This window comes from Ambystoma mexicanum, chromosome 12, assembly GCF_040938575.1.
Source record: "Ambystoma mexicanum isolate Mex_15411 chromosome 12, UKY_AmexF1_1, whole genome shotgun sequence".
NCBI classification, from domain to species: domain Eukaryota; kingdom Metazoa; phylum Chordata; class Amphibia; order Caudata; family Ambystomatidae; genus Ambystoma; species Ambystoma mexicanum.
In genome coordinates this window covers 30,285,159-30,309,643 of record NC_090936.1, presented here as the reverse complement: position 1 = coordinate 30,309,643, position 24,485 = coordinate 30,285,159, and the positions used below count along the sequence as shown (strand labels likewise).

The 24,485-nt window shown below is 47.5% G+C and overlaps 1 protein-coding gene across 1 annotated transcript in view; it reads right to left on the bottom strand.

Moving 5' to 3' along the window:
• The window catches only part of TUBGCP6 (tubulin gamma complex component 6), a 728,796-nt gene that overhangs the window by 376,783 nt on the left and 327,528 nt on the right, over nt 1-24,485 (bottom strand). Inside the window, exons 12-13 of the mRNA XM_069627853.1 lie at nt 24,258-24,339; nt 24,086-24,174 (exon numbers count right to left, since the gene is read on the bottom strand). Of these exons, the coding sequence (XP_069483954.1) occupies nt 24,086-24,174; nt 24,258-24,339 (171 nt within the window). The remainder of the gene's footprint in view (nt 1-24,085; nt 24,175-24,257; nt 24,340-24,485) is intronic.

The window sequence follows — 24,485 nt, the reverse complement described above, 5'->3', positions numbered from 1 at the left end:
TCAATATACACAACTCTTTAGGACTTCTTCAGTTATAAGTAAAAATGTGGAATATGTCAGAATGCTTATTCTGGGCTGCTGCTTCTCTTATCAATAACCATACTTCTACTTCTTCGAGTAACCAAAGTCGTCAGCCTGCGAAGGCTTCTATCCTCGGGTGCGCCGCGGGAGTAGCGCACCTCAACGTTTCCGCTTCACCTCCCTGACGCAAGGTAAACTCAATTGGGGCATTTGCAGCACGTGTAGTACGCCTAGTACTTTGCACTGACTTAGGGCTCACACCTATCCATAATCGACAACAAGCGACGTGGATTGAAAAAAACACCCTCGGCACGTTTTATTGTGCATTTTCTGTATTAATGCTTCATTCTGCCAAGGAAGAAAGGACATCACAAAGATGGCCACCGCCGCTTTGTGATCGCGGCACAGCTCGCCCCAACCTCGCTGGGCCAATCAGCAGCCTAATTCTTCATTTGCCAATACTGTGGACCGGCAGGCATAAGCCGGCACCCCCACTGAAGGCACCTCAATAAAGGCGCCTGTCCTGGGCCTGTCCAGGGACGTCCAGACTGCAACGGCACCAATCCCTGCAAAAAATGTACCTTAGCACCACCTTCTTGATCGCAGCATCCTGTATCTGGAATGACTTTCTGAACTATTCAACAATACCCACTCCGTGTGGTAAGACTCGCAATCATCTCTCTCGAAACCACTGTTCCACAGCTAAATATTGCACTCGTCCACGGCAGTGTTCTAATTTTGCCGTATATTGTCTTCATGTATCGATGATCCAGGCCACTTTATAGCCATGCACTAAAGTAATGTCTATCATTGTCTGCCTATCGAATAACTCCAGTCTCAACCATTGCGTATCCCAGTAGCTTGCAACGTTGAACTAAATCATGTGCATAATAATTGCCCATTGTGTACCTGTACTTTCGTCCTAATCACCTTATAGAACTGTTTAGCACATTGCATAGTCTATGTATGTTTACAGTACTCTGCATAACTCCAGCGCAATATGCCTCCTCACATATACTCCCATTCTGCCTAGCTCGCTACTTTATTTGCAACACAGTAGATTGTTTTTGTAGTAATTGTATGCTAGCTACTAAGACTCAGCAGACGTCTACCGTCATTCTGCCTAGCTCGCTACGTTATATTCGATTTAACCCAGATTGTTCTATCGTATTAACTATATAATAGTTACTAAGGCTCATGAACATTATAAATTCCTCTTCCCACATACTAACACGCTAACGGGATATTCAACCCATCCACCCAGACCATCATAAGCTGCACTAACGCTGCTACTAATCCGCACTATGCGCACCATGCCACAGCCTCTGCTCCAATGCAAACACACGCTTCCATCATTGACTGCGCACGCCCCTCACACACCAAGGAGCCCACTAGAAACAGACATGGCACACCCTCATTAGAGGCCTCTCCATAGGCCACATAGCTCTTTCCATCATCAGTGAATCTTTATGTTTCACAGTGACCCACAACATCAGCCTCACACTGCCAGTGTTAACAACACTAGCCATGACAAAACCATGCCCTTACACCCTGAAGCCATTACCACTTACAATACAGTGTGCTCAAGGGGCACATTTATCCACTTTAGCACAGGCCTCGTCTGACTACACTGCCACAGACAACACCCCCTGCCATGCCCCACGCCATTCCTTCCCAGCATATCAGCCTTTCCAATCACACCACCCCTCCAAATCCAAACCTTTCCGCTACTAGGCAGAGCACGCCACACACGCCTCTCATCTAGCACCTTCAGTAACACCACCTCATCGAGACCCGCCCTCGCATTCACAAGAAATGGCAGACTAGCGGCGCGCACCTATCACCTGCACCTTAATACTAAAAATCAGTACGCCCATACACAAATCAACACAAGAGCAACGCATATACCTCACGTGCCACAGGATAAGCCTGATACCACCACCCAACTAATTATCATTCCCAGCAACACCCCACAAACAACACCCAGTATCACAACAAACCACCCTCAGGCCGACTTGTCCCAAACCCCTTGCGCTCCCATAACCACCCAGCCCCTATCAGGAGCATTACTTGATGTAAGATCCCTTGGTGCAAGTGCCATTGACATACATGATAGCATCTTAGAATTTAAATTTGACTTCTTAGTGCTAACCAAAACATGGCAACATACAGCCTCAGGTCCACAGATCACACTAGCCACCCCCTCTGAGTACACTCTACTTAGAGCAGACCATCAAGATGGCATAGGCGGCGGGGTGGCAATCATCTTCAAAACCTCACTTCAATTCAGGGAATGTAAAATGGAAACCCTACCAGGCTACGAACTCCTGTCACTTAAACTAGCCTTCGACCCTAATGAAACGATCAATCACTTAATAGTTTACAGAGCTTCGATTACCACAAATAATCCCGACATAGACCTACCACTGCTTATCACACCTCATCTCAAACCCAAAACCAAATACATACTCCTAGGAGACCTTAATCTAGGCTACAATGATCCTATAGACCACAAAACCAAAGCTTTCCACAACGCAAATTGTAAATGCCCCTACCCATTAAAAAGGCAGAATCCTTGATTGGATACTCACTTTGAATACTGTAGTATCCATAGTAAACATCCTCAAGATGCCATGGACTGACCACAGTTTAATCAATTTCAACTTAAACATAGCGACCAACCCAAAAACAAAAAAATGCACCCCTGTACCTATACTGGTCAGAAATTCATGTAAACTTACTTCTAAGAATCTGACACCTATTCTCAACAACCTGCTCAATTCCAAATCGATAGAGAACGCCAACTCCGGACAGTATATCAGATCACTATCACCACTGTCTGAAAACAGCTATAAATGAAGTAGCCCCATTCAAATCTAAGCTGCCCAAGCGTAAATGCAGCTCCCCCTGGTTTAACAACAAACTCATAGAACTCAGAAGGAGAAAACATTCATTCAGAAAAAAACACTCCTCAGAACTCCAAATCAAACTCCAACAACTGTTCAAAACCTACAAACTTAAAGTACTCACCCATAGAGCCGAATCACTCAACCAACATATCACCAATGTGTATCAAATGCCAAAGAATTATTTATTATCAGAGAACTTAAATGCCCTATTGTACCCACCTGCCCAGTCATCACTAGTAAAGCCTGGTGTACCACTATTCAGGATGCGCTATCCTCTAGGGTGAATACAATCCAAAACAAAATAGCTTCGCAAAAAAAGTTCTTAGAGCTTACAGCTAAACCTTCCCACCCAGTAGGCACAGACATGAGGATTGATGTGCCCGAATTCCACTTCGCCCCAGTCACCAACGACCAGGTTCTCAAAACGATAGCATCAATCAAACCATCCAAATGCAAAGGTGACAGCTTTGCTGATAAAATTGTTAAAGACTGCGCCCCCACCCTAGCACCTACCATCACTAAATTTGTCAATGTTTCCTTCAATTCTAGCAAAAGCCCAGCATCCATAAAAGTAGCGAGGGTTACACCCCTACTCAAAAAACCTTCATTAGATCCCACCATTACCACTAATTATGGGCCTATGACAACAGTGCCATTCCTCCTCAAAATTATTGACAAAATCGCATACACCCAAGTATAAACTCACCTAGAAAAAAAACACTCATTAGGAGACACATAATCAGGTTTTCGCCCCAGACACAGCCCTTCTGGATCTAAAAAAAGCAGATGGATATCATCAGGGACTCTGGAAAATTATGTATTTTATTATTATTAGACCTCTCTGAGGCGTCCGATTTAGTCGGCCATGACAAATTATGACAGACCCTGATGACTAACTTCCATTTCTCAAATGAATCCACTACCCGAATAAAGTCCTTCCTCTCTGAACGCACCTCCAGAGTTAACTTAAGGGACGAAGCAGCTGATCCCATCCCAGTACCACTGGGGGTACCTCAAGGATCCTGTCTCTCCCCCACACGCCTACACAAAACTACTTTTCGCGGCACTAGATGCCATAGGAGTAATTTATACAAATTTCGCTGACGACAGCCAAATACTCATACCTATCACAGGCAACCTTCAACAGGACAAGGTGTGTATTAACAGAATCTATTCTCTGATCCAAAACTGGATGGCCAACAACAGTCTCTGCCTCAATGGAGAAAAAACAGAGATCCTAATAGTCGGCTCCCCGGGCCTGCCTTAGCAAGCTTCCTTCAGATTACACTTCCATAGTTCTAGATGGCACCTCAATCACTATATCGCACAAAGTCAAAACACTAGGGGTATACCTTGACTCCAGCCTTACCATGAGCAAACATATTAAAGCACTTGCATCCTCTCCGGCACACACAGCCAAACTTATCACACTAAGCAGACCCCTTCTCTCCCCAAAGAACTGCCTCACGCTTGCCAGAGCCCTCATCCTAACCAAGATTGATTACTGCAATATCCTCCTTTTAGGCACCTCAAATTAGAATTTAAACAAACTACAACTATTACAAAATAAAGTCCTCAGAGCAGCACTGGGTATTAATAGAAGAGAAACATATAGCAACTATCATGCGCCAGCAGTGGCAACTGTGGCCGTGATGAAAGATTTAGTACCGAACGGTACGAATCATTGGCATTGGTTCCAGAAGTGACAGTAACGGACTAGGCCTCATTCGAGATGGCCGTCCGACATCACTATAACAACACCCTACGCGGTAAGCGCAGTGCGTTGTATCCGTCTCACTTCCGGGTATCTGCTGCACTCCGCAGTTCCTTGCCATTTGGTTGCTCTTTCGCGACAGCCATTGGATTGTTAGTCCCCTGTATTTCTCTTTCGCTCCTTTCTGTGTTCTGTCCCTTGAGTTTCTCTGTCTTTCTCATTGCTTTGTACCGCGGTCTCTCCACGATACCTACCTCTTGTATTTCCGGTTTCAGCTGACTGTTCTATGCAGTTTCTGCTAATACGTTTCTCTTCAGCTATGCTGTACATCTGTACCCACTAAGGCCGTCGTGGCGCTCTTTTCATAACTTCCCTCATTCCATCTTTTGATCTACTTTTCTTTGTTCTCATTCCTACGTTTTTTTGCCAAGTCCCGTCTGACCTCATCTTCAAAGTCCCTGGCTCTCCTGACTTTGGACACTTTATACTTTTATTACCAAGGAGAGGATTTCTCCGCTGGATCTTTGGAGTATCCCTGGATTGATCGAACCACAGGTTTTTTTTGGTGCTTTCAATCTTTTTTCCCTGCATTTGGGGTTGGCTCCCTAGGGTTCCCTTTTGGCTTGGACACCAGATCCTGCCAAGGTGGCCTCTGGGGGAGCCAGACAGTACCTTCACGCCAAAAAGGAAAAGAAAACCAAGAAGCCTAAAGACACACCGCAAGTCTTCATCCGAGACTCAGAACGGCTCATCTGAGGAAGGCGGTGAGGAGGCGTCATGGGAGGGTACGCCAGAGTCTTCACATCAGGACAGTATACAACACCCTAACTAATATGGCGTCCCTGGAACAGTACCAGGAATTGGTAGCAGCCATTCAAGGATTGACCGCTGAAGTCCAGAATGTTCGGGCAGAAAACGTTGTCCTTAGACAACAGGTCTCCAATCGAGATGAGGTAAGAGGAGATCTGCCTCACATCCCTTTGCGATTTGGAAAGTACGATGGAAACCCTCGGACCATTAAAGAGTTCATAGACGCCTGTCTATTGTATTTCACTTTTCGACCCAAGACTTTTGAAACAGCTTGTTCCCGAGTATGATTCATAGTATCCAACCTCGCAGGTAATGCCGTGGCTTGGGCAATCCCGTTGGTCACAAACAATGACCCAACTCTGCAGGCCTATACCCAGTTCCTGCAACTTTTCCGAACAAGATTCAAGAGACCTGAAGTCCTTTTCTCTTCCTATGAAGCTATGCTCGATCTCCGTCAAGGTACCATGGACGTTCTAACTTATGTATCACGTTTTCAGAAATTAGCAGTGGAGGCAGGTTGGCCTGATACCGCTCAGCAGACCCTTTTCCGGAGGGGGCTACATGAAGACTTAAAGGATGAACTGGCCAGGGTAGCCAGGCCAGCTACCTTTCGTGATCTTGTGACTAACACTGCAGATATAGAATACCGCCTAAATGAGCGGAGACAAGAGAAGCGTAGAAGCCGCAGTTACCCTCCTCTGACTGGCCTTCCACCCCAACCAAGGAAACAGGACCAACCGATCGATCACCTGAAGAACCTATGCAGATTGGGATAACACAGGGACCCTTTACTCCACAAGAACGTCAGAGAAGAAGAGAGTTCAGACTGTGTATGTATTGCGGATCGGCTAAACACTTATTGAGAAACTGTCTGGAAGTACCTCCTAGAAGGAAGGGAAACCTCAGCCCTCGATCCTATGCAGGGGAGATATCGGGGGAGACCGTTCTAACCCGTGCAACCACACCCAAGCAGTCAGAACCGAAGAAGACACAAGATTGATGGTGTTCACAGTGCACCTAAAGATTAACCCTTTAAAAGAAATAGAGGTCTTAGCCATGTTGGACTGCGGCGCTGCAGGGAATTTTGTAGATGTTGATTGGGTGAAAGACCATGGAATCACTCTGGTTGCCAAGCAAAAGCCGATTCCGGTGGAAGGCATGGACTGCACTCCACTTTCTTCTGGACCCATTATTAGGGAAACAGAAGTTCTACAGCTGAAGATACGAAGACATCAAGAGGAATTGAAGTTAGACATTATCCGGGCTGCACATTTTACGTTGATCTTAGGCCTTCCATGGCTTCTCAAGCACAATCCTAAGATAGACTGGAAACAGAACATTCTAAGTTTTGACTCCTCTTACTGTTATCACAATTGCTTACTCCCCTCGGAGACTGAAGATACTCATAAGGGACAGGCCATCCCTGCATCTCATCCAGTGGTATCTGCAATACCTCCCCAATACCATAAGTTTTCTGAAGTGTTTGAGGACAAGAAGCCCAGATTGTTGCCTCCTCACAGACCTGAACACTGTTCAATAGATCTACAAGAAGAAGCTGCCGTACCTTTTGGCCGTATGTACCCTCTTTCCCTACCTGAGAAAACGGCACTCCGAGACTACCTAGATGACAACCTGCAGAATGGTTTGATAACTGAATCCAGGTCTTCAGGAGGCGCATCACTCTTCTTTATCTCAAAAAGGGGAACCACCAAATTAAGACCATGGCCCTCATTACGACTCAGGCGGTAAGTAACGAACATTACCGCCATGGCGTAATTTACGTTTACGCCCTGGCCCCATGTCGTAAAGTGTGGCACATTCCGACCCATCGTGCACGAGCATTACGCCATGGCGGTAATGTAAAGTACGCAATGCCGTAAATGACCCCAAAACGGCCCCTACCGGCATCGTACGCCACGCAAGGTGCACTTCCGCCACCCATCATAGCGGTCACCGTAATTAGCGGTCACCGTAAATAAGCGGAACCGGAAGTAGCGTCATTGTGGCGGAACGGGAAACAGCACAGCGGCCATCTTTAAAAACACAATCCATTGCCATCCTCCCCAACCACTCCACATCCGACCCGGAGACCTGTCATAACCCATTACCCACCCATTTACCAACATGAAAATGCCAAAAGCAGTCAAAAAAGCCTGCGATCGGCAGCGCCAGGACCGCTTCTCCCGTGAGGAACTCACCATGCTTGCGGAGGCCCTCCAGGACAATGCTGCGGTGGTCTTCTCCACGCAAATGACCAGGCCGGCAATTGCCAAGAAGAAGGCTATATGGGCCCTGGTGGCAGAGCCTGTCAGTGCGGTGGGAACCGTACCCCGCAACGCACAGCAGTGTAGAAAGCGGTGGGACGACCTGAGGCTCCGCGTCAGAAGCATCCTCTCGGCGAATAGGAAACTGGCTACGGCAACCGGGGGAGGATCTGATTCACCCATCAAATTCCAAGCATGGGAGGAAATCTGTGCCTCCACTATTGGAATGGAGAGCATAGAAGGAGTAGGAGGGATGGAGAGAGGATCCCCGACATCAGGAGATGCAGGTAGGTGGCTCAAATCAAGCCATGCAAAATTCACCAAAGTCCAATCATGTGAAGTACAATGTTGCCCCATAGTGCAAATGCAACACAGCAGCAGGAGACTGCCCACAGACACATCCAATCTCCACCCTGTACACATGCAGCATGCACACCCTAACTGCCGGCACCCACATACCTCCATGCTACTTCCACACAAAAGGCAGACAACCTGTATGCCCCTGCCTCAAATGTGCTGCATGTACTAACTGACAAGATGCCATTCGTCACAATGCAGGCCCAATGTCCGCTGACCCATCAATAACACTATCCCTCCTTTGCTCCACCACAGGCTCAGATTCAGACCCTCAGGATGAGGACACCACTGCCTCCACAGCCACCAAGAAGGCCAGGACAACTGTGCCAAGACCGCAAGCCTCCACCTCTGCCGTCCCGATGAAAACACCACAGCAGCCACAATCCCTGCCAGGGAAAGAGGACAGGGCACTGACAGCCACCACAGAATAAGCAGCAGCAGCGCACATTACACAAATCGTGCCCACCGAAGGGACAGACTCTGCTGCAAGCAGCACTCTTGGCGAGATTGCAGCCATTGCAGCCTCCTCCGATAGTGAAGCTGGGATCATTGAGGAGATTGAGGATGCAAGCCCCACTGCCCACCTACATTCCCCCTACATATCCCCAAGCAGCCTGCATGCGGATGCCACACAGGGGCAGTTAGAGGACGAGGATTGGCCAGCCACCCCATCCCCGCTGCCGGAGGTGAGCAGCCCAATGGGTATGCCAATGCCATCAGTCATGAGCCAGAGGAATGAACAGACCCTGGATGAGATAGTCACCCGGCAGCAGCAACTATCCTCGCTCCTCAATGAGCACGTTGCAGAGTGTGGGGGGGCAAAGGATGCAATGGAGAGATGTGCAGACAGAGTCACGGCTGCCATTGAGTCCTCCACGAAGGACATCTGCACAGAACTCGCCGCTGTGCGGCACATAATCTCAGAACTGGTGCAGACCATTCGGGACATGCGTCCAAATGTGCATGCAGGAACCTCCTCGACAACCAGCTCGGCACAGAGCAGCCCCATCCGACGATCAGGGAGGAACCTGCGCAGCACGGGCAAGGGTTCCCCGGGGGCCACGGGAGGGGACTATAATTAGTGGCTGGACAGTGGAGAATTACTGCATCATACACTGCTGCACAGACTCACTCACACCTTCTTAGAGATTCCAGGGGGGAGGGGGGAGTGGGTGTGTTTGGGTGTTCAGGGGGAGGGGGGAGTGGGTGTGTTGGGGTGTTCAGGGGGGAGGGGGGAGTGGGTGTGTCATACCTTTTCACAATCATAATACACTTTTTTGTTTAGCACAAATCAAATGTGTGGACATTGCTCATTGCGTATGTGTGCTTTATTGTTGTACAGTCCACGGTGTGCATGTCCCAGACACACACAGTGCCCCAAGTGCCGTCTCCATGTTACACGCACATGCCGTGTGTGCTAGAAGCATTGGTCAATGAGATTCTAACGCATTTCACGCCCCTCCAGTGCCTCGCTGCCTCCTTGAGGTGCTGCCCCATCCCCACCCTCATCGTCAGGTGGTTGCAGTTCGGCGTCAGGGGGCAGGGGCACATTTCGTCTGACGCACATATTGTGTAGCATGACACATGCCATGGCGATCTTTGCAACCTTCTCATGGCGGTACAGGAGTGCCCCGCCAGACCTGCTGAGGCAGCGGAAACGTGCCTTCAGTAGGCCGAATGCCTGCTCAATCACCACACAGGTACGTGCATGGGCACGGTTGAAGTCCTCCTCATGCTGGTTCTGTGGGTTCCGGACTGGTGTAAGGAGCCACCTCTTCAGGGGATAGCCTGCATCACCTGTAAGTGGGCAACAATGTATGTGTCAGGGATGAGATTGATTTCTGTACATGACGTGCCACCATGCCTTGCAATCAACTGTTACTTTGCACCACTTTTAGTTGCACTAATGGATTCACACTATGCAACCGATATATCTTCATGGCTCTCATGTACAGTTTTACATGCCAAGACACAATGCAGGGGGGACAAGTGCCTTGTGAGTGCCCATCCACTGTGTCCGTTCAAGCCGTTTCTTTAGGTGACCTGGCACGTGTCCTGTGAGGTCAACGCTCACATGATTGCAACATTGCTGTCTGCCTCATTATGACCCCAGTGAAAAATACTGATGTCAATAGGGACAGTTTGTGGGCCTTGCTGTCTGTGTTGTGGTGTATTGATGTTCCTGTCCGTCATGTGCCTCCTTTGTGCGCAGTTATGGGGGACAGGCCTTTCAGTTGATGGTGTTAGGTGACGTGCATGTAGGTGCTTTTCGTTGGAGTCACTCTGGTCACATTTTGTACAATGCACTTGCAGATGGTTGTGTCATGGTTGGGAGACACCTTCATTCCCATGTTAGGGCTGCTTAGGTCAGGCATCATGTATACAGTTGTCAGATGACGTAAGTTCTGCCTCAGGGTATGATCTGGCTACTGCTAGTCGCAGCCAGGTGAAGTATGCATCATCCCCCCCCCCTTTCTGCAAGGTGAAGTATGTATCACCCCCCCCTTTCTGCCAGGTGAAGTATGCATCACCCCCCCTTTCTGCCAGGTGAAGTATGCATCACCCCCCCCCCTTTCTGCCAGGTGAAGTATGCATCACCCCCCCCTTTCTGCCAGGTGAAGTATGCATTGGTACGTCGATCACCTACCCACTTCACATTTCCATGCTCATGACATTAGACTCACCAAGTAGCCAGGATCTTGGGCCTGCATGTCGCACCATGTAGCGTGGTATTGTGGAGTTCCTCAGGACCATTGAATCATGGGTTGATCCGGGGAATCGGGCACAACAATGTCTGAAGATCCTGTTGGAGTCACAGACCATTTGCACGTTGATTGAGTGAAATAGTTTACGGTTGCGGTACGATACCTCCATGGCATGTGGGACCACCAATTCCACATGGGTGCAGTCGATGGCACCAATGCAACCAGGTATGCCAGCTAGTGCATGGAAACCCAGTTTGGTGTTAGCAATCTCCTGGGCAGACCGTGGCAATGAGATGCGGTCGTCTGTGTGCTTGAGGAGGGCATTGAGCACTTGGATCAGTGTACGTGAGAATAATGGTTGTGATATGCCATGCAAGTGCCCCACTGTGTGCTGGTAGGTGCCTGTGGCCAGGAAGTGGAGCACGGACACTACCTTCAGTAGGGGGGGGATGGCGGTGGGTGTTTCAATCATGCTGACGATGTCGTTGTGTATCATGTCCACAATGGTGGTGATGGTATCCCGGTCCAGTCGGTACAGGGTGTGGATCTGCTCAGCGGTGAGGTTGAATGGACTGGCTCTGATGAGTGGGATTGGGGGCTGCCTGCGTGGTGCCACTGGCTGTGCTGGTGGGGCTTGCTGGCCCTGCCTTGCCCTCCTTCTCCTCCTGCGTCTCCTCTGTGCAGCCTGTTGTTGTTGAAGTTGTAGCACTTGCATTGCTATCAGGTCCTCCAGCCCCAACATTGCTAGTCCTATTGGTATCATTGTGGAGTGTGACTAGGTCTGGGAAGGGGTTGGGTGTGCTCTTTTTCTACTTCCTGAGTCTGTATTGCCTCCACCTGTGCTGATTCTGTGCACCTGTGGCAGCTGGATGCACTGCACAAGGCCCTTTAGGGTTGGTTTGCGATGGCGTAATTAGCACCATGGCGGTAAGGTACTTAACGGGCTGGGTGATGGCGTTAGGTGCATGTCCGCTTGGGTCGGCATTCGCGTACCTTTGCTCCATGCCGGTAATTACGGTGTGGGAGGGCGCGTGCGCGCGTCCTTGGTGCAGTTAGCGGCAGCGTTAACTACGATGCCGCTAATGGCATTGTAGTTAACGGTCACGGGTCATGATCGGACCTAGCGGAAAACGATGGCGGTAAAAATTTACCGCCATCGTTTTCCACTTAGCGCCAGGGTCGTAATGAGGGCCCATGTATTGATTACAGGGGTCTTAACCGCATTACGAGGCGGGACAGATACCCCATGCCCCCTGATAGGGGACATATTAGAGGCAGTTCAAGGCTCTGTAATCTTCACTAAACTTGACGTCAGGGGAGCCTACTATCTCCTGAGGATCAAGAAAGGAGATGAGTGGAAGACAGCCTTTCGCACCCCCCTGGGTCTCTATGAATACAGAGTGATGCCTTTTGGACTCATGAACGCTCCTGCTGTATTTCAGAGATTTGTAGGTAAGATCTTGTTGGGCCTTTTGTTTAGATCGGTGGTGGTATATTTGGATGATATACTGATCTTCTCAGCCTCGGAGAAGGAACATCACGGGCACGTTACTGAGGTGTTAAGGTGACTTCTACACCACAATCTTTTTGCCAAACCTGAGAAGTGCCAGTTTCATGTACCATCTGTATCATATTTGGGGTATGTCTTGTCCAAGGATGGAGTCCAGATGGATACTTTGATGGCCGATACCTCAGAGTGTTAAGGATGTACGACGATTCCTGGGCTTAGCAAATTTTTATAGACGATTCATTCTTTGTTTTTCAGAGATCGTCTTACCAATTACAGCCTTACTCAAGAAGGGAGTGGTGTTTCAAATGAATCCAGAGGCAATAAAAGCATTCCAACAACTTAAGAACTTGTTTTCAACTGCACCAATACTCACTCAACCCAACCAGTCACACCAGTTTATTCTCGAGACTGACGCCTCCGACAGAGCTTTTGGGAGCTGTACTCCTCCAGAAGCCGGCGGCTGAGCAAGAACACCCTATTGCTTATTACTCTAGAACCCTTACAGCCAGCGAGAGGAATTATGCCTGCGAAAAGTGGCGACATCTATTGCAGGGCACAGCTCAGCCCTTCTTGATCAAAACCGATCATCAAAATCTAGTGCAGCAACAGACGGAGTGTACCAATGCCAGAGCCGCCAGATGGGGGTACTATTTTTCCCAATATGACTTTCAACTTACCTACATTCCAGGGTCCCAGAACAGAGTAGCTGATGCTCTTTCTAGAAGCCCATGTCTGGTACTCGAGAAACCCCAGTACAGCGAGCCACTCTTACCAGATAAGAAGTTCATAGCACTTGTGTCTGGTTTTCTTCAGGAAGTCAGGAAGGAGAACCATACCATGAACACTTCTTCACTTCACCTAGTCCAGAAGGACAGACTGCTTTTTCATGACTCAGCCTTATATGTACCTACCAAATCTTTACAAGAAACCGCTCTCTCTTGGTGCCATGAGTCCCCCTTAGCAGGGCACAGGGGACAGAAGGGTATGCTGGATCTAGTCAAGAGATCTTTTTGGTGGGCCACCTTAAGCAGGGATGTTCGACAATAAGTCATGTCGTGCCCTATCTGTGCCTCCAGTAAGGTAACTGCAGGCCGTCCGATTGGACAGTTGCAACAACATCAACTACCGTCTTGCCCTTGGGAGCATGTCCCAACTGATTTTATAGTGGACTTCCCATTCTTTGATGTTAATCGGGCAATAATGGTAACGGTAGATACATACAGTAAGTTGGCTCATTTTTCTGCACTACCTGGAGTACCATCAGCCCCGGGGATGGCTTCAGTCTCTCTCAAAGATGTGGTCCGCCTACACGGATTACCTAATACCCTACTCTCTGATAGAGGATCACAATTTACATCGAAATTCTGGTCAGCATTGTGTACACAGTTGGGAATGCTAAGAGCTCTCTCCTCAGGGTTCCACCCTCAGAGCAACGGCCAGACCGATCAACTCAACGCAACCCTGGGGCAGTATTTACGCTGTTTCTGCAATCGTAAACAGAACAACTGGTCTACACTACTGCCGTTAGGGGGGAGTGGGTGTGTCATACCTTTTCACAATCATAATACACTTTTTTGTTTAGCACAAATCAAATGTGTGGACATTGCTCATTGCGTATGTGTGCTTTATTGTTGTACAGTCCACGGTGTGCATGTCCCAGACACACACAGTGCCCCAAGTGCCGTCTCCATGTTACACGCACATGCCGTGTGTGCTAGAAGCATTGGTCAATGAGATTCTAACGCATTTCACGCCCCTCCAGTGCCTCGCTGCCTCCTTGAGGTGCTGCCCCATCCCCACCCTCATCGTCAGGTGGTTGCAGTTCGGCGTCAGGGGGCAGGGGCACATTTCGTCTGACGCACATATTGTGTAGCATGACACATGCCATGGCGATCTTTGCAACCTTCTCATGGCGGTACAGGAGTGCCCCGCCAGACCTGCTGAGGCAGCGGAAACGTGCCTTCAGTAGGCCGAATGCCTGCTCAATCACCACACAGGTACGTGCATGGGCACGGTTGAAGTCCTCCTCATGCTGGTTCTGTGGGTTCCGGACTGGTGTAAGGAGCCACCTCTTCAGGGGATAGCCTGCATCACCTGTAAGTGGGCAACAATGTATGTGTCAGGGATGAGATTGATTTCTGTACATGACGTGCCACCATGCCTTGCAATCAACTGTTACTTTGCACCACTTTTAGTTGCACTAATGGATTCACACTATGCAACCGATATATCTTCATGGCTCTCATGTACAGTTTTACATGCCAAGACACAATGCAGGGGGGACAAGTGCCTTGTGAGTGCCCATCCACTGTGTCCGTTCAAGCCGTTTCTTTAGGTGACCTGGCACGTGTCCTGTGAGGTCAACGCTCACATGATTGCAACATTGCTGTCTGCCTCATTATGACCCCAGTGAAAAATACTGATGTCAATAGGGACAGTTTGTGGGCCTTGCTGTCTGTGTTGTGGTGTATTGATGTTCCTGTCCGTCATGTGCCTCCTTTGTGCGCAGTTATGGGGGACAGGCCTTTCAGTTGATGGTGTTAGGTGACGTGCATGTAGGTGCTTTTCGTTGGAGTCACTCTGGTCACATTTTGTACAATGCACTTGCAGATGGTTGTGTCATGGTTGGGAGACACCTTCATTCCCATGTTAGGGCTGCTTAGGTCAGGCATCATGTATACAGTTGTCAGATGACGTAAGTTCTGCCTCAGGGTATGATCTGGCTACTGCTAGTCGCAGCCAGGTGAAGTATGCATCATCCCCCCCCCCTTTCTGCAAGGTGAAGTATGTATCACCCCCCCCTTTCTGCCAGGTGAAGTATGCATCACCCCCCCTTTCTGCCAGGTGAAGTATGCATCACCCCCCCCCCTTTCTGCCAGGTGAAGTATGCATCACCCCCCCCTTTCTGCCAGGTGAAGTATGCATTGGTACGTCGATCACCTACCCACTTCACATTTCCATGCTCATGACATTAGACTCACCAAGTAGCCAGGATCTTGGGCCTGCATGTCGCACCATGTAGCGTGGTATTGTGGAGTTCCTCAGGACCATTGAATCATGGGTTGATCCGGGGAATCGGGCACAACAATGTCTGAAGATCCTGTTGGAGTCACAGACCATTTGCACGTTGATTGAGTGAAATAGTTTACGGTTGCGGTACGATACCTCCATGGCATGTGGGACCACCAATTCCACATGGGTGCAGTCGATGGCACCAATGCAACCAGGTATGCCAGCTAGTGCATGGAAACCCAGTTTGGTGTTAGCAATCTCCTGGGCAGACCGTGGCAATGAGATGCGGTCGTCTGTGTGCTTGAGGAGGGCATTGAGCACTTGGATCAGTGTACGTGAGAATAATGGTTGTGATATGCCATGCAAGTGCCCCACTGTGTGCTGGTAGGTGCCTGTGGCCAGGAAGTGGAGCACGGACACTACCTTCAGTAGGGGGGGGATGGCGGTGGGTGTTTCAATCATGCTGACGATGTCGTTGTGTATCATGTCCACAATGGTGGTGATGGTATCCCGGTCCAGTCGGTACAGGGTGTGGATCTGCTCAGCGGTGAGGTTGAATGGACTGGCTCTGATGAGTGGGATTGGGGGCTGCCTGCGTGGTGCCACTGGCTGTGCTGGTGGGGCTTGCTGGCCCTGCCTTGCCCTCCTTCTCCTCCTGCGTCTCCTCTGTGCAGCCTGTTGTTGTTGAAGTTGTAGCACTTGCATTGCTATCAGGTCCTCCAGCCCCAACATTGCTAGTCCTATTGGTATCATTGTGGAGTGTGACTAGGTCTGGGAAGGGGTTGGGTGTGCTCTTTTTCTACTTCCTGAGTCTGTATTGCCTCCACCTGTGCTGATTCTGTGCACCTGTGGCAGCTGGATGCACTGCACAAGGCCCTTTAGGGTTGGTTTGCGATGGCGTAATTAGCACCATGGCGGTAAGGTACTTAACGGGCTGGGTGATGGCGTTAGGTGCATGTCCGCTTGGGTCGGCATTCGCGTACCTTTGCTCCATGCCGGTAATTACGGTGTGGGAGGGCGCGTGCGCGCGTCCTTGGTGCAGTTAGCGGCAGCGTTAACTACGATGCCGCTAATGGCATTGTAGTTAACGGTCACGGGTCATGATCGGACCTAGCGGAAAACGATGGCGGTAAAAATTTACCGCCATCGTTTTCCACTTAGCGCCAGGGTCGTAATGAGGGCCCATGTATTGATTACAGGGGTCTTAACCGCATTACGAGGCGGGACAGATACCCCATGCCCCCTGATAGGGGACATATTAGAGGCAGTTCAAGGCTCTGTAATCTTCACTAAACTTGACGTCAGGGGAGCCTACTATCTCCTGAGGATCAAGAAAGGAGATGAGTGGAAGACAGCCTTTCGCACCCCCCTGGGTCTCTATGAATACAGAGTGATGCCTTTTGGACTCATGAACGCTCCTGCTGTATTTCAGAGATTTGTAGGTAAGATCTTGTTGGGCCTTTTGTTTAGATCGGTGGTGGTATATTTGGATGATATACTGATCTTCTCAGCCTCGGAGAAGGAACATCACGGGCACGTTACTGAGGTGTTAAGGTGACTTCTACACCACAATCTTTTTGCCAAACCTGAGAAGTGCCAGTTTCATGTACCATCTGTATCATATTTGGGGTATGTCTTGTCCAAGGATGGAGTCCAGATGGATACTTTGATGGCCGATACCTCAGAGTGTTAAGGATGTACGACGATTCCTGGGCTTAGCAAATTTTTATAGACGATTCATTCTTTGTTTTTCAGAGATCGTCTTACCAATTACAGCCTTACTCAAGAAGGGAGTGGTGTTTCAAATGAATCCAGAGGCAATAAAAGCATTCCAACAACTTAAGAACTTGTTTTCAACTGCACCAATACTCACTCAACCCAACCAGTCACACCAGTTTATTCTCGAGACTGACGCCTCCGACAGAGCTTTTGGGAGCTGTACTCCTCCAGAAGCCGGCGGCTGAGCAAGAACACCCTATTGCTTATTACTCTAGAACCCTTACAGCCAGCGAGAGGAATTATGCCTGCGAAAAGTGGCGACATCTATTGCAGGGCACAGCTCAGCCCTTCTTGATCAAAACCGATCATCAAAATCTAGTGCAGCAACAGACGGAGTGTACCAATGCCAGAGCCGCCAGATGGGGGTACTATTTTTCCCAATATGACTTTCAACTTACCTACATTCCAGGGTCCCAGAACAGAGTAGCTGATGCTCTTTCTAGAAGCCCATGTCTGGTACTCGAGAAACCCCAGTACAGCGAGCCACTCTTACCAGATAAGAAGTTCATAGCACTTGTGTCTGGTTTTCTTCAGGAAGTCAGGAAGGAGAACCATACCATGAACACTTCTTCACTTCACCTAGTCCAGAAGGACAGACTGCTTTTTCATGACTCAGCCTTATATGTACCTACCAAATCTTTACAAGAAACCGCTCTCTCTTGGTGCCATGAGTCCCCCTTAGCAGGGCACAGGGGACAGAAGGGTATGCTGGATCTAGTCAAGAGATCTTTTTGGTGGGCCACCTTAAGCAGGGATGTTCGACAATAAGTCATGTCGTGCCCTATCTGTGCCTCCAGTAAGGTAACTGCAGGCCGTCCGATTGGACAGTTGCAACAACATCAACTACCGTCTTGCCCTTGGGAGCATGTCCCAACTGATTTTATAGTGGACTTCCCATTCTTTGATGTTAATCGGGCAATAATGGTAACGGTAGATACATACAGTAAGTTGGCTCATTTTTCTGCACTACCTGGAGTACCATCAGCCCCGGGGATGGCTTCAGTCTCTCTCAAAGATGTGGTCCGCCTACACGGATTACCTAATACCCTACTCTCTGATAGAGGATCACAATTTACATCGAAATTCTGGTCAGCATTGTGTACACAGTTGGGAATGCTAAGAGCTCTCTCCTCAGGGTTCCACCCTCAGAGCAACGGCCAGACCGATCAACTCAACGCAACCCTGGGGCAGTATTTACGCTGTTTCTGCAATCGTAAACAGAACAACTGGTCTACACTACTGCCGTTAGCAGAATTTTCGTACAATAACGCTTACCACACAGCCATCCAGATGAGTCCGTTCTACTGCACTTTTGGCTATAACCCCCGACATTTTCCGTGGGAGGGTGTTACCGCTACCGATAGACCTTCGGTAGATCACTTGCTTCACAGCATTCAGGAGGCACATAAGAATGCCAGAACATCCCTGGAAGAGAGTAGAAGGGGATACAAGAACCAGGCTGACCATAACAGAAGGGCTTATCCTGATTGGATTCCAGGCACTCTAGTCCTCCCACTCAGCCTCAGCTGGGGAAGGGGTCACTGGTGTGATCGGGGACTGTCCTCTCAGGGATGTCCTTGTCCTTGGAACAGGTTTAGGTGCCAAACCTTTCTTTTTCCCTGAAACCTTGGGTTTCCCCTTTCTCTCTTTCTTTTTCCTGGGACTAAAAGGATGGCCTTCCTGTGGACTGGGAGTAAGATGAACAACCTCAACGTCCCAGTGAGAGTCATCTAATGTTGCCTCTCTGGCCAATCTTGGTTTCTCCTGCTTCCTTTTACTGGGGGGCCTGTGGGTACTAGATACAACTCCAGGTTTCAAATCATTCCCCAACAGGACTCTCCCTGGCATTTCATTTTGTGCCCTGAAAGGTATTCTAACAGTCATATAATAGTACTGGATGAGAGCTGGCAGAATAGGAACACTATGGTTGGGCCTCCTGCAAGTTTAGTGGGACCTTTGGGTGCCTTAACCACATTCTCAGGTATGAAACAACTTTCATCAACCACTGTAATGCTTGTCCCAGTGTCTCTAACGGCAGGGGTCTCCTGGCCATTTACAAGTACACTGTCCTTATAATATTCTTTTGTGTTATCTGGTATGGAGTTGTACACATCCACATTCTGTTGTTCCCACAGACCCAGGGACAGTAAAGATACACTGGCTTGGACTCCAATGGGGTCATCAGCCAGTAGCTGAAAGTTACCACTTGCCATACAAACCTCTCCCTCAGGGGTGAAGGCTAAGGAGGCAGTGTGGAGCCCTGAAGGTTTACCCTTACATCTGGGAGACCCTTTCACATGGTCAGTAGACCCACATACAAAATATTATCAAAATGTTCTTTGAAATGGGGGTTTCTGCTGACCTCCCTCAGGTTTAGCACCCAAGGTTTCAATAGACTTACCAGGTTTTCTTTGGAATTTACCCTTACTATGTTTTTGGCTCGCTTTTGGATGGATGGAATTAGAATTATCTTTTTCCCTCTTTCTTGTGCTTTTTCCCCTTTTCCTTCTTGTGAGTTGCCTCAGAGTCCTTGTGAGTGGCCCTGTTGGCTACCCACAAGTCAGAACTCATTCCTTCAAAGGTGTTCACTCTATGTTTTTTAAACACTAACATACCCAGGTAGCCCAAGGGGTACCAATTGTCTTTTTGATGATCCTAAATCTTTTAAGGTACTGGGAAGGAGTTTTCCCAAATCTGGCTATTAATGCCAGTTTCACTGATTCAAAATCCTTTTCCTCAATGGCACCCAACTCCATTACAGCATCAGAGCCGTTCGGGGGGAGCCTAGACATGAGCCAAGGGAGTAAATCATTCCCACGGATTCCTTGAAGACAATAGGTGTATTCAAATGTACTCAGCCAATCCATTACATCAGGTTTTGCTTCATACATACAAGACCTCTTGGGACTTGCAGACCTAGAGGACCCTGGGAGGGAAGTAGATTCAAGAGACAGTCTTTTCATATCTATTTCATGTTGCATTTCCAGCTCCCCGAGTTTAATGTCTAGATGTTTGGCTTCAGCTTGAGCTTTCAACTTTTTGAACTCCAACTCTAATCTCACTGTCTCTAGAGAAACATATGCTGGGCTTAATGTTGAACAGTGTGGGGTCCCCATGGAAATAGGCTGAGGTAAAAGGACAGGCTGCGGCAAAGAGTGTCTCTCTTCCTGAGACTTCTCTACCTCCTCTGACTCTTCATGCAGATTGGAGTTAGACTATAAACTGTCATCATCATTTTCCACATGACTTGGGATAGTAGGTGTTATAGTTCTACTACCCAAGCATTGGTGATTCAACAACCATGCAATTAATGCACATGTCTTTCCTCTTACAAGCAGACCCCTGGCTTTGCACATATCGTTCAGTTGATCTACTGTCAGAACAATCAGGGCTGCCTCATTGATGTTATCCATATCTGGCATGTTACAATTTCTTTACCTTTTGGTGGAGCTTAGCCTTGTGGCTGGTTTAGTTGGACACAAGTACAGCAAATAGTCAATGTAACCACTCTACACAAATCCTCACTACCTGCCACCAGTTTTAGGTGAAGATCTGGATGTACTAACCCTAGGGGAAACAACAACAACCTTGTCCTTTTGGTATTGGTAACCCACCAATTGGTATAGGTCTGCACTACACACGTTGGTAGAGTGACTGAGCAGCCAGACTTATCTCAAGAGGGGTAAATGTGAGCTGTAGAGCTATAACATTGAAATCCACAAATACAAGTATCCAACCAACACTTGCACTCAAGGTTTTCTAGTAAAATAACTATTTATTTATTTAACAGTCAGTTTTAAATAAGCCTTCTTTAAAAAGGGCAATATGCCACAATAAAAAGACACTCTAAAATACTTCCTCAGAATCAAGTCAAGCAAGTAGATACTCTTTAGAAATGCTTCATACACACTTCCTACACCCTGAGGTGACTTCACTAACTAGGATAGTATTGGCATTTATATATCACTTTTTGTACTAAGGTTGGCAAAAAGGAAAGGTTAATGGAAGGAAAAAGATTCCAAATTAACACTTAAAGGCAGACTGCAGCTGTCAAAAGTATTGAATGGAATGGAATGCAATGTATAGCGGGAGGTTGAGAATGAGCATATGGCGTCCAAAGAAGGTGTAAATAGGAACTCGCTTAAAGTTCACACAGAGTGGTTTGTGCAAAGGGTATCTACTACTCTGATAAATGTACCAAGAAACACTGAATGAGAATCTGAACTGGGGCATGCATTGAACAAAATAAAGATTACCAGTGTAATGGGCTAATGTGTGTGTATATAAAAGCCTGCATGGGTCTTAAAACTCCCCCTTCAGTGTACTGTGAAACCCAGGATTGTGGCCCACCTCCTGTATTAACACCTTCAAATGGTAGGTTGCTCAGCGCCCCACCGGAAAAGCTGTTCTGGGATACCAGTGTGGCTCATTACTGGCTCAGGGTCATTTTGAATTGTGTGCCCTCGGGCCAGGGCCATAAAACCAGGGGCTACATAAGGATATAAAGTATCCCAACTGCACTTCACGGTAGGGTGATGTGTGCAATTATAACAATGCAATAATTCATAAAGAGAATGTCTCAGCACTGATCGGACTAGTCCGTTCCCCATAAGAATGAGCAAAACAGGTAGGGAAAATAAAGCAGAAGCTTTTCTGACCTCCAAAACGTCAGGACAGGGTTCATAAACAAGCAAAAAGAATGGGGAGTCCAATAGGAATCTATGGAAGGGAAGGTGCAAAAAGAAAATCTTTCCTAGCAACAGTACCACCAGAATCCGTGGAATGTCAATCCTTAACGAAGAGAGTAGCACTGGAAATATGATAGCTCAGGGCTAACACGTTCGTCTTGGAAGCAAGACGACGCAGAGCAACACAGGTTCGATCCCCGGGTCCGCGCTTAGAAACCACTAAGTATTAAACGCAATATAAATAACCTATCACAATGGAGTAAGATGAATGACCCAATTGAAAAGGGCTGCATCAGAAATATTATGTTATGTTAATATGCTTTTATACTGCGCCAACCCACCACTGTAGTACTCTCGGAGCACTGAGGGGCTTGTCCCTGGAGTGGTGTACTGTGTCCCATCCAGGGATATCCAGACTGTAGTCTGCTAAAAGAAAGAAAATGAGTGATGGGAAGATAAGAAGATGGGACAGAGGGAAATAGATGCTACAAATAAAGAATAAAGGGAGGGAGAGATGCAGTATGGGAAGAATGTTTTGTGATATCACGGTGCATGTCACTACTGTTAGGTGAACCATGGTTCTGTCAAAGAGAGGAGGAGGATTTATCGTAAAATGCTAATTGGGTTGCGTTTCGAAGGCAGAATTTTAAGTTAGTACACAATGTAACGTTTGATGCATAAGAGGCTCAACAGTGTGCTCTGGCAATCCTGGAGGATTGGAGGCATCAAGAGGGCAGGAAAGTGATCAATGTACACAGGAGAAAGAGCAGTTTTGGATCCGCCAAGCTCTCAATCCTTATGAATTTGAGTTGCCCTTAGTTGCCATTGCCTTGATTCTCTGATTTGTGCCATTATTCTTGTGTGACTTAAGACTCTTTGGAATGATCCGCTCCAAGTCAGGCCGTGCAAACTCCTAAACGTCCCAATGGCCCTGCAGGTTCAGTTCCATAATTTACATGCTCGACCTAAGACAAAGGTAAATGCCAAATGGGGAAGGGTGAAAATAAATTTACCGGTGCATTTCACCATTTACCACAAAGCACACTTCATATTTGGCGCAATGCTGTCACTCAGAGGCCAGCCGCGCACAGTCAAACCTTTATTTGCCATTTAATGTAAACATAGTTTGTTTGCAGTAAAAGTCAAATCAAAGTTTTAAACATATCCAAACTTGCCATGAAGGCCGAGTACTATTCAAATGGTACTCGATCTTCAGAAAATCTACTCGACTATGTGAGTGGAAGAGTAGATTTTGCGAGCCCTCTAAGTGAATTTTGCCAAGATATACTTCTCTTTCTATCCCTCAACAGGGGGGATTGTGCAGGGTATGTGACATTATTCATTCAGGATGTATATACCCTTCTATAGCAAAAAGAACACTTCTCGTTTTATCTGTCCTTGTTCTGGATGAAAAAGGAATGCATGCCACAATTCACTGCATCATGATCCAGAAAATGAAAAAAAGCACATTCTGCACGTGGGCCTGAAAACATCACATTTCCCACATGGGGCGGAGTTCAAATAGAAGGCTTGTATATAATGTTGCTGAAGAGTCCTGACTGGGATAACAGAGCAGGCATTGGGCTATAAAGCACTTCATACACCTTTCAGTTGCTGTTGATAGGAGGAAATTAACCATTCGCTTTTCTAACAGTAGCTCATGCTTTCTTCTCAGTTAAGATGCAATAAGAAACTGAAGAGCATTATGATCAAAGACACCCTCCCAAGCATAGGATGAAGGGATCTCAAACAGCCGCAAAGTGGGGGGCTTAGGTTTCCATCTAGTCTGGGGCAGGAAAAAAGACACATACAAGACTGAAACTGAAAAGAAAACATAAAAACGAATGGGAAAATCATCCCGCGGCACTCTACTTATGAAAGACATTCAATGCGGGAGACATGGAAGTGCTCAAGCCAGGGCAAAGCGTCCCTATTATTTATTTAAGTACTTTGTAGATTTGCATTTGGATGCAAGCAGGAAGGTGTGACGGTATGTATACTGAATGTGAACTATTGCTACCTGGTGTGTGTATATTTCAATGTTCTTTAAACTCCAAAATGAATGTGTTCTAGTAAAAATATTTATAGGCTGGTCCTGCAATGAAAAATGCATTTGAGGGTCATCTGAGCGGTATGGCAATGCATGGGTTAACAAGAAAAGGAGGCATATAACAGCATCAAACTAGAAGCAGAACAGGCTAATTAGTCAAACAGATTGCCAGATAAACAAGTTACCTTTCTAACTCTATGCTGCACATTACAGTACGTGATTTAACAAAAGCATGCTTAGAAGGCCCGTCCAAATGAATGCAGTACCTCTTGATCTTTCTCAAATTGCTCTTTTAATTTTTGAAAGAGTTCCCGTTTCTTGGCATCCACAGCCATTCTGCCAGACAACTGTCGATCTGTGTCAATTTAAAATATTGTTAGAAGCACACAAAAACAAGCCACCATGGGAATCGCAGCAAGAGAAAACACATGTTCTTACCTTTAAAAGCATCCATTGCACGAGTAGCTGTCTGATGCGCCTGGACAATTAACTCTTGTTTGGCAATCTCCATTCTTAAATCCTACAAAATGAGAATCTAACATCAGCGATAGGAGCTCAGGTCAAACATGCTCATCTTTATTTACTTATTTAAAATAGGACAGTACAGCCTAATAAAGGCTTTTTGTGCACAAAAAAACGAATAATATAATCCACAACCAGTAGATA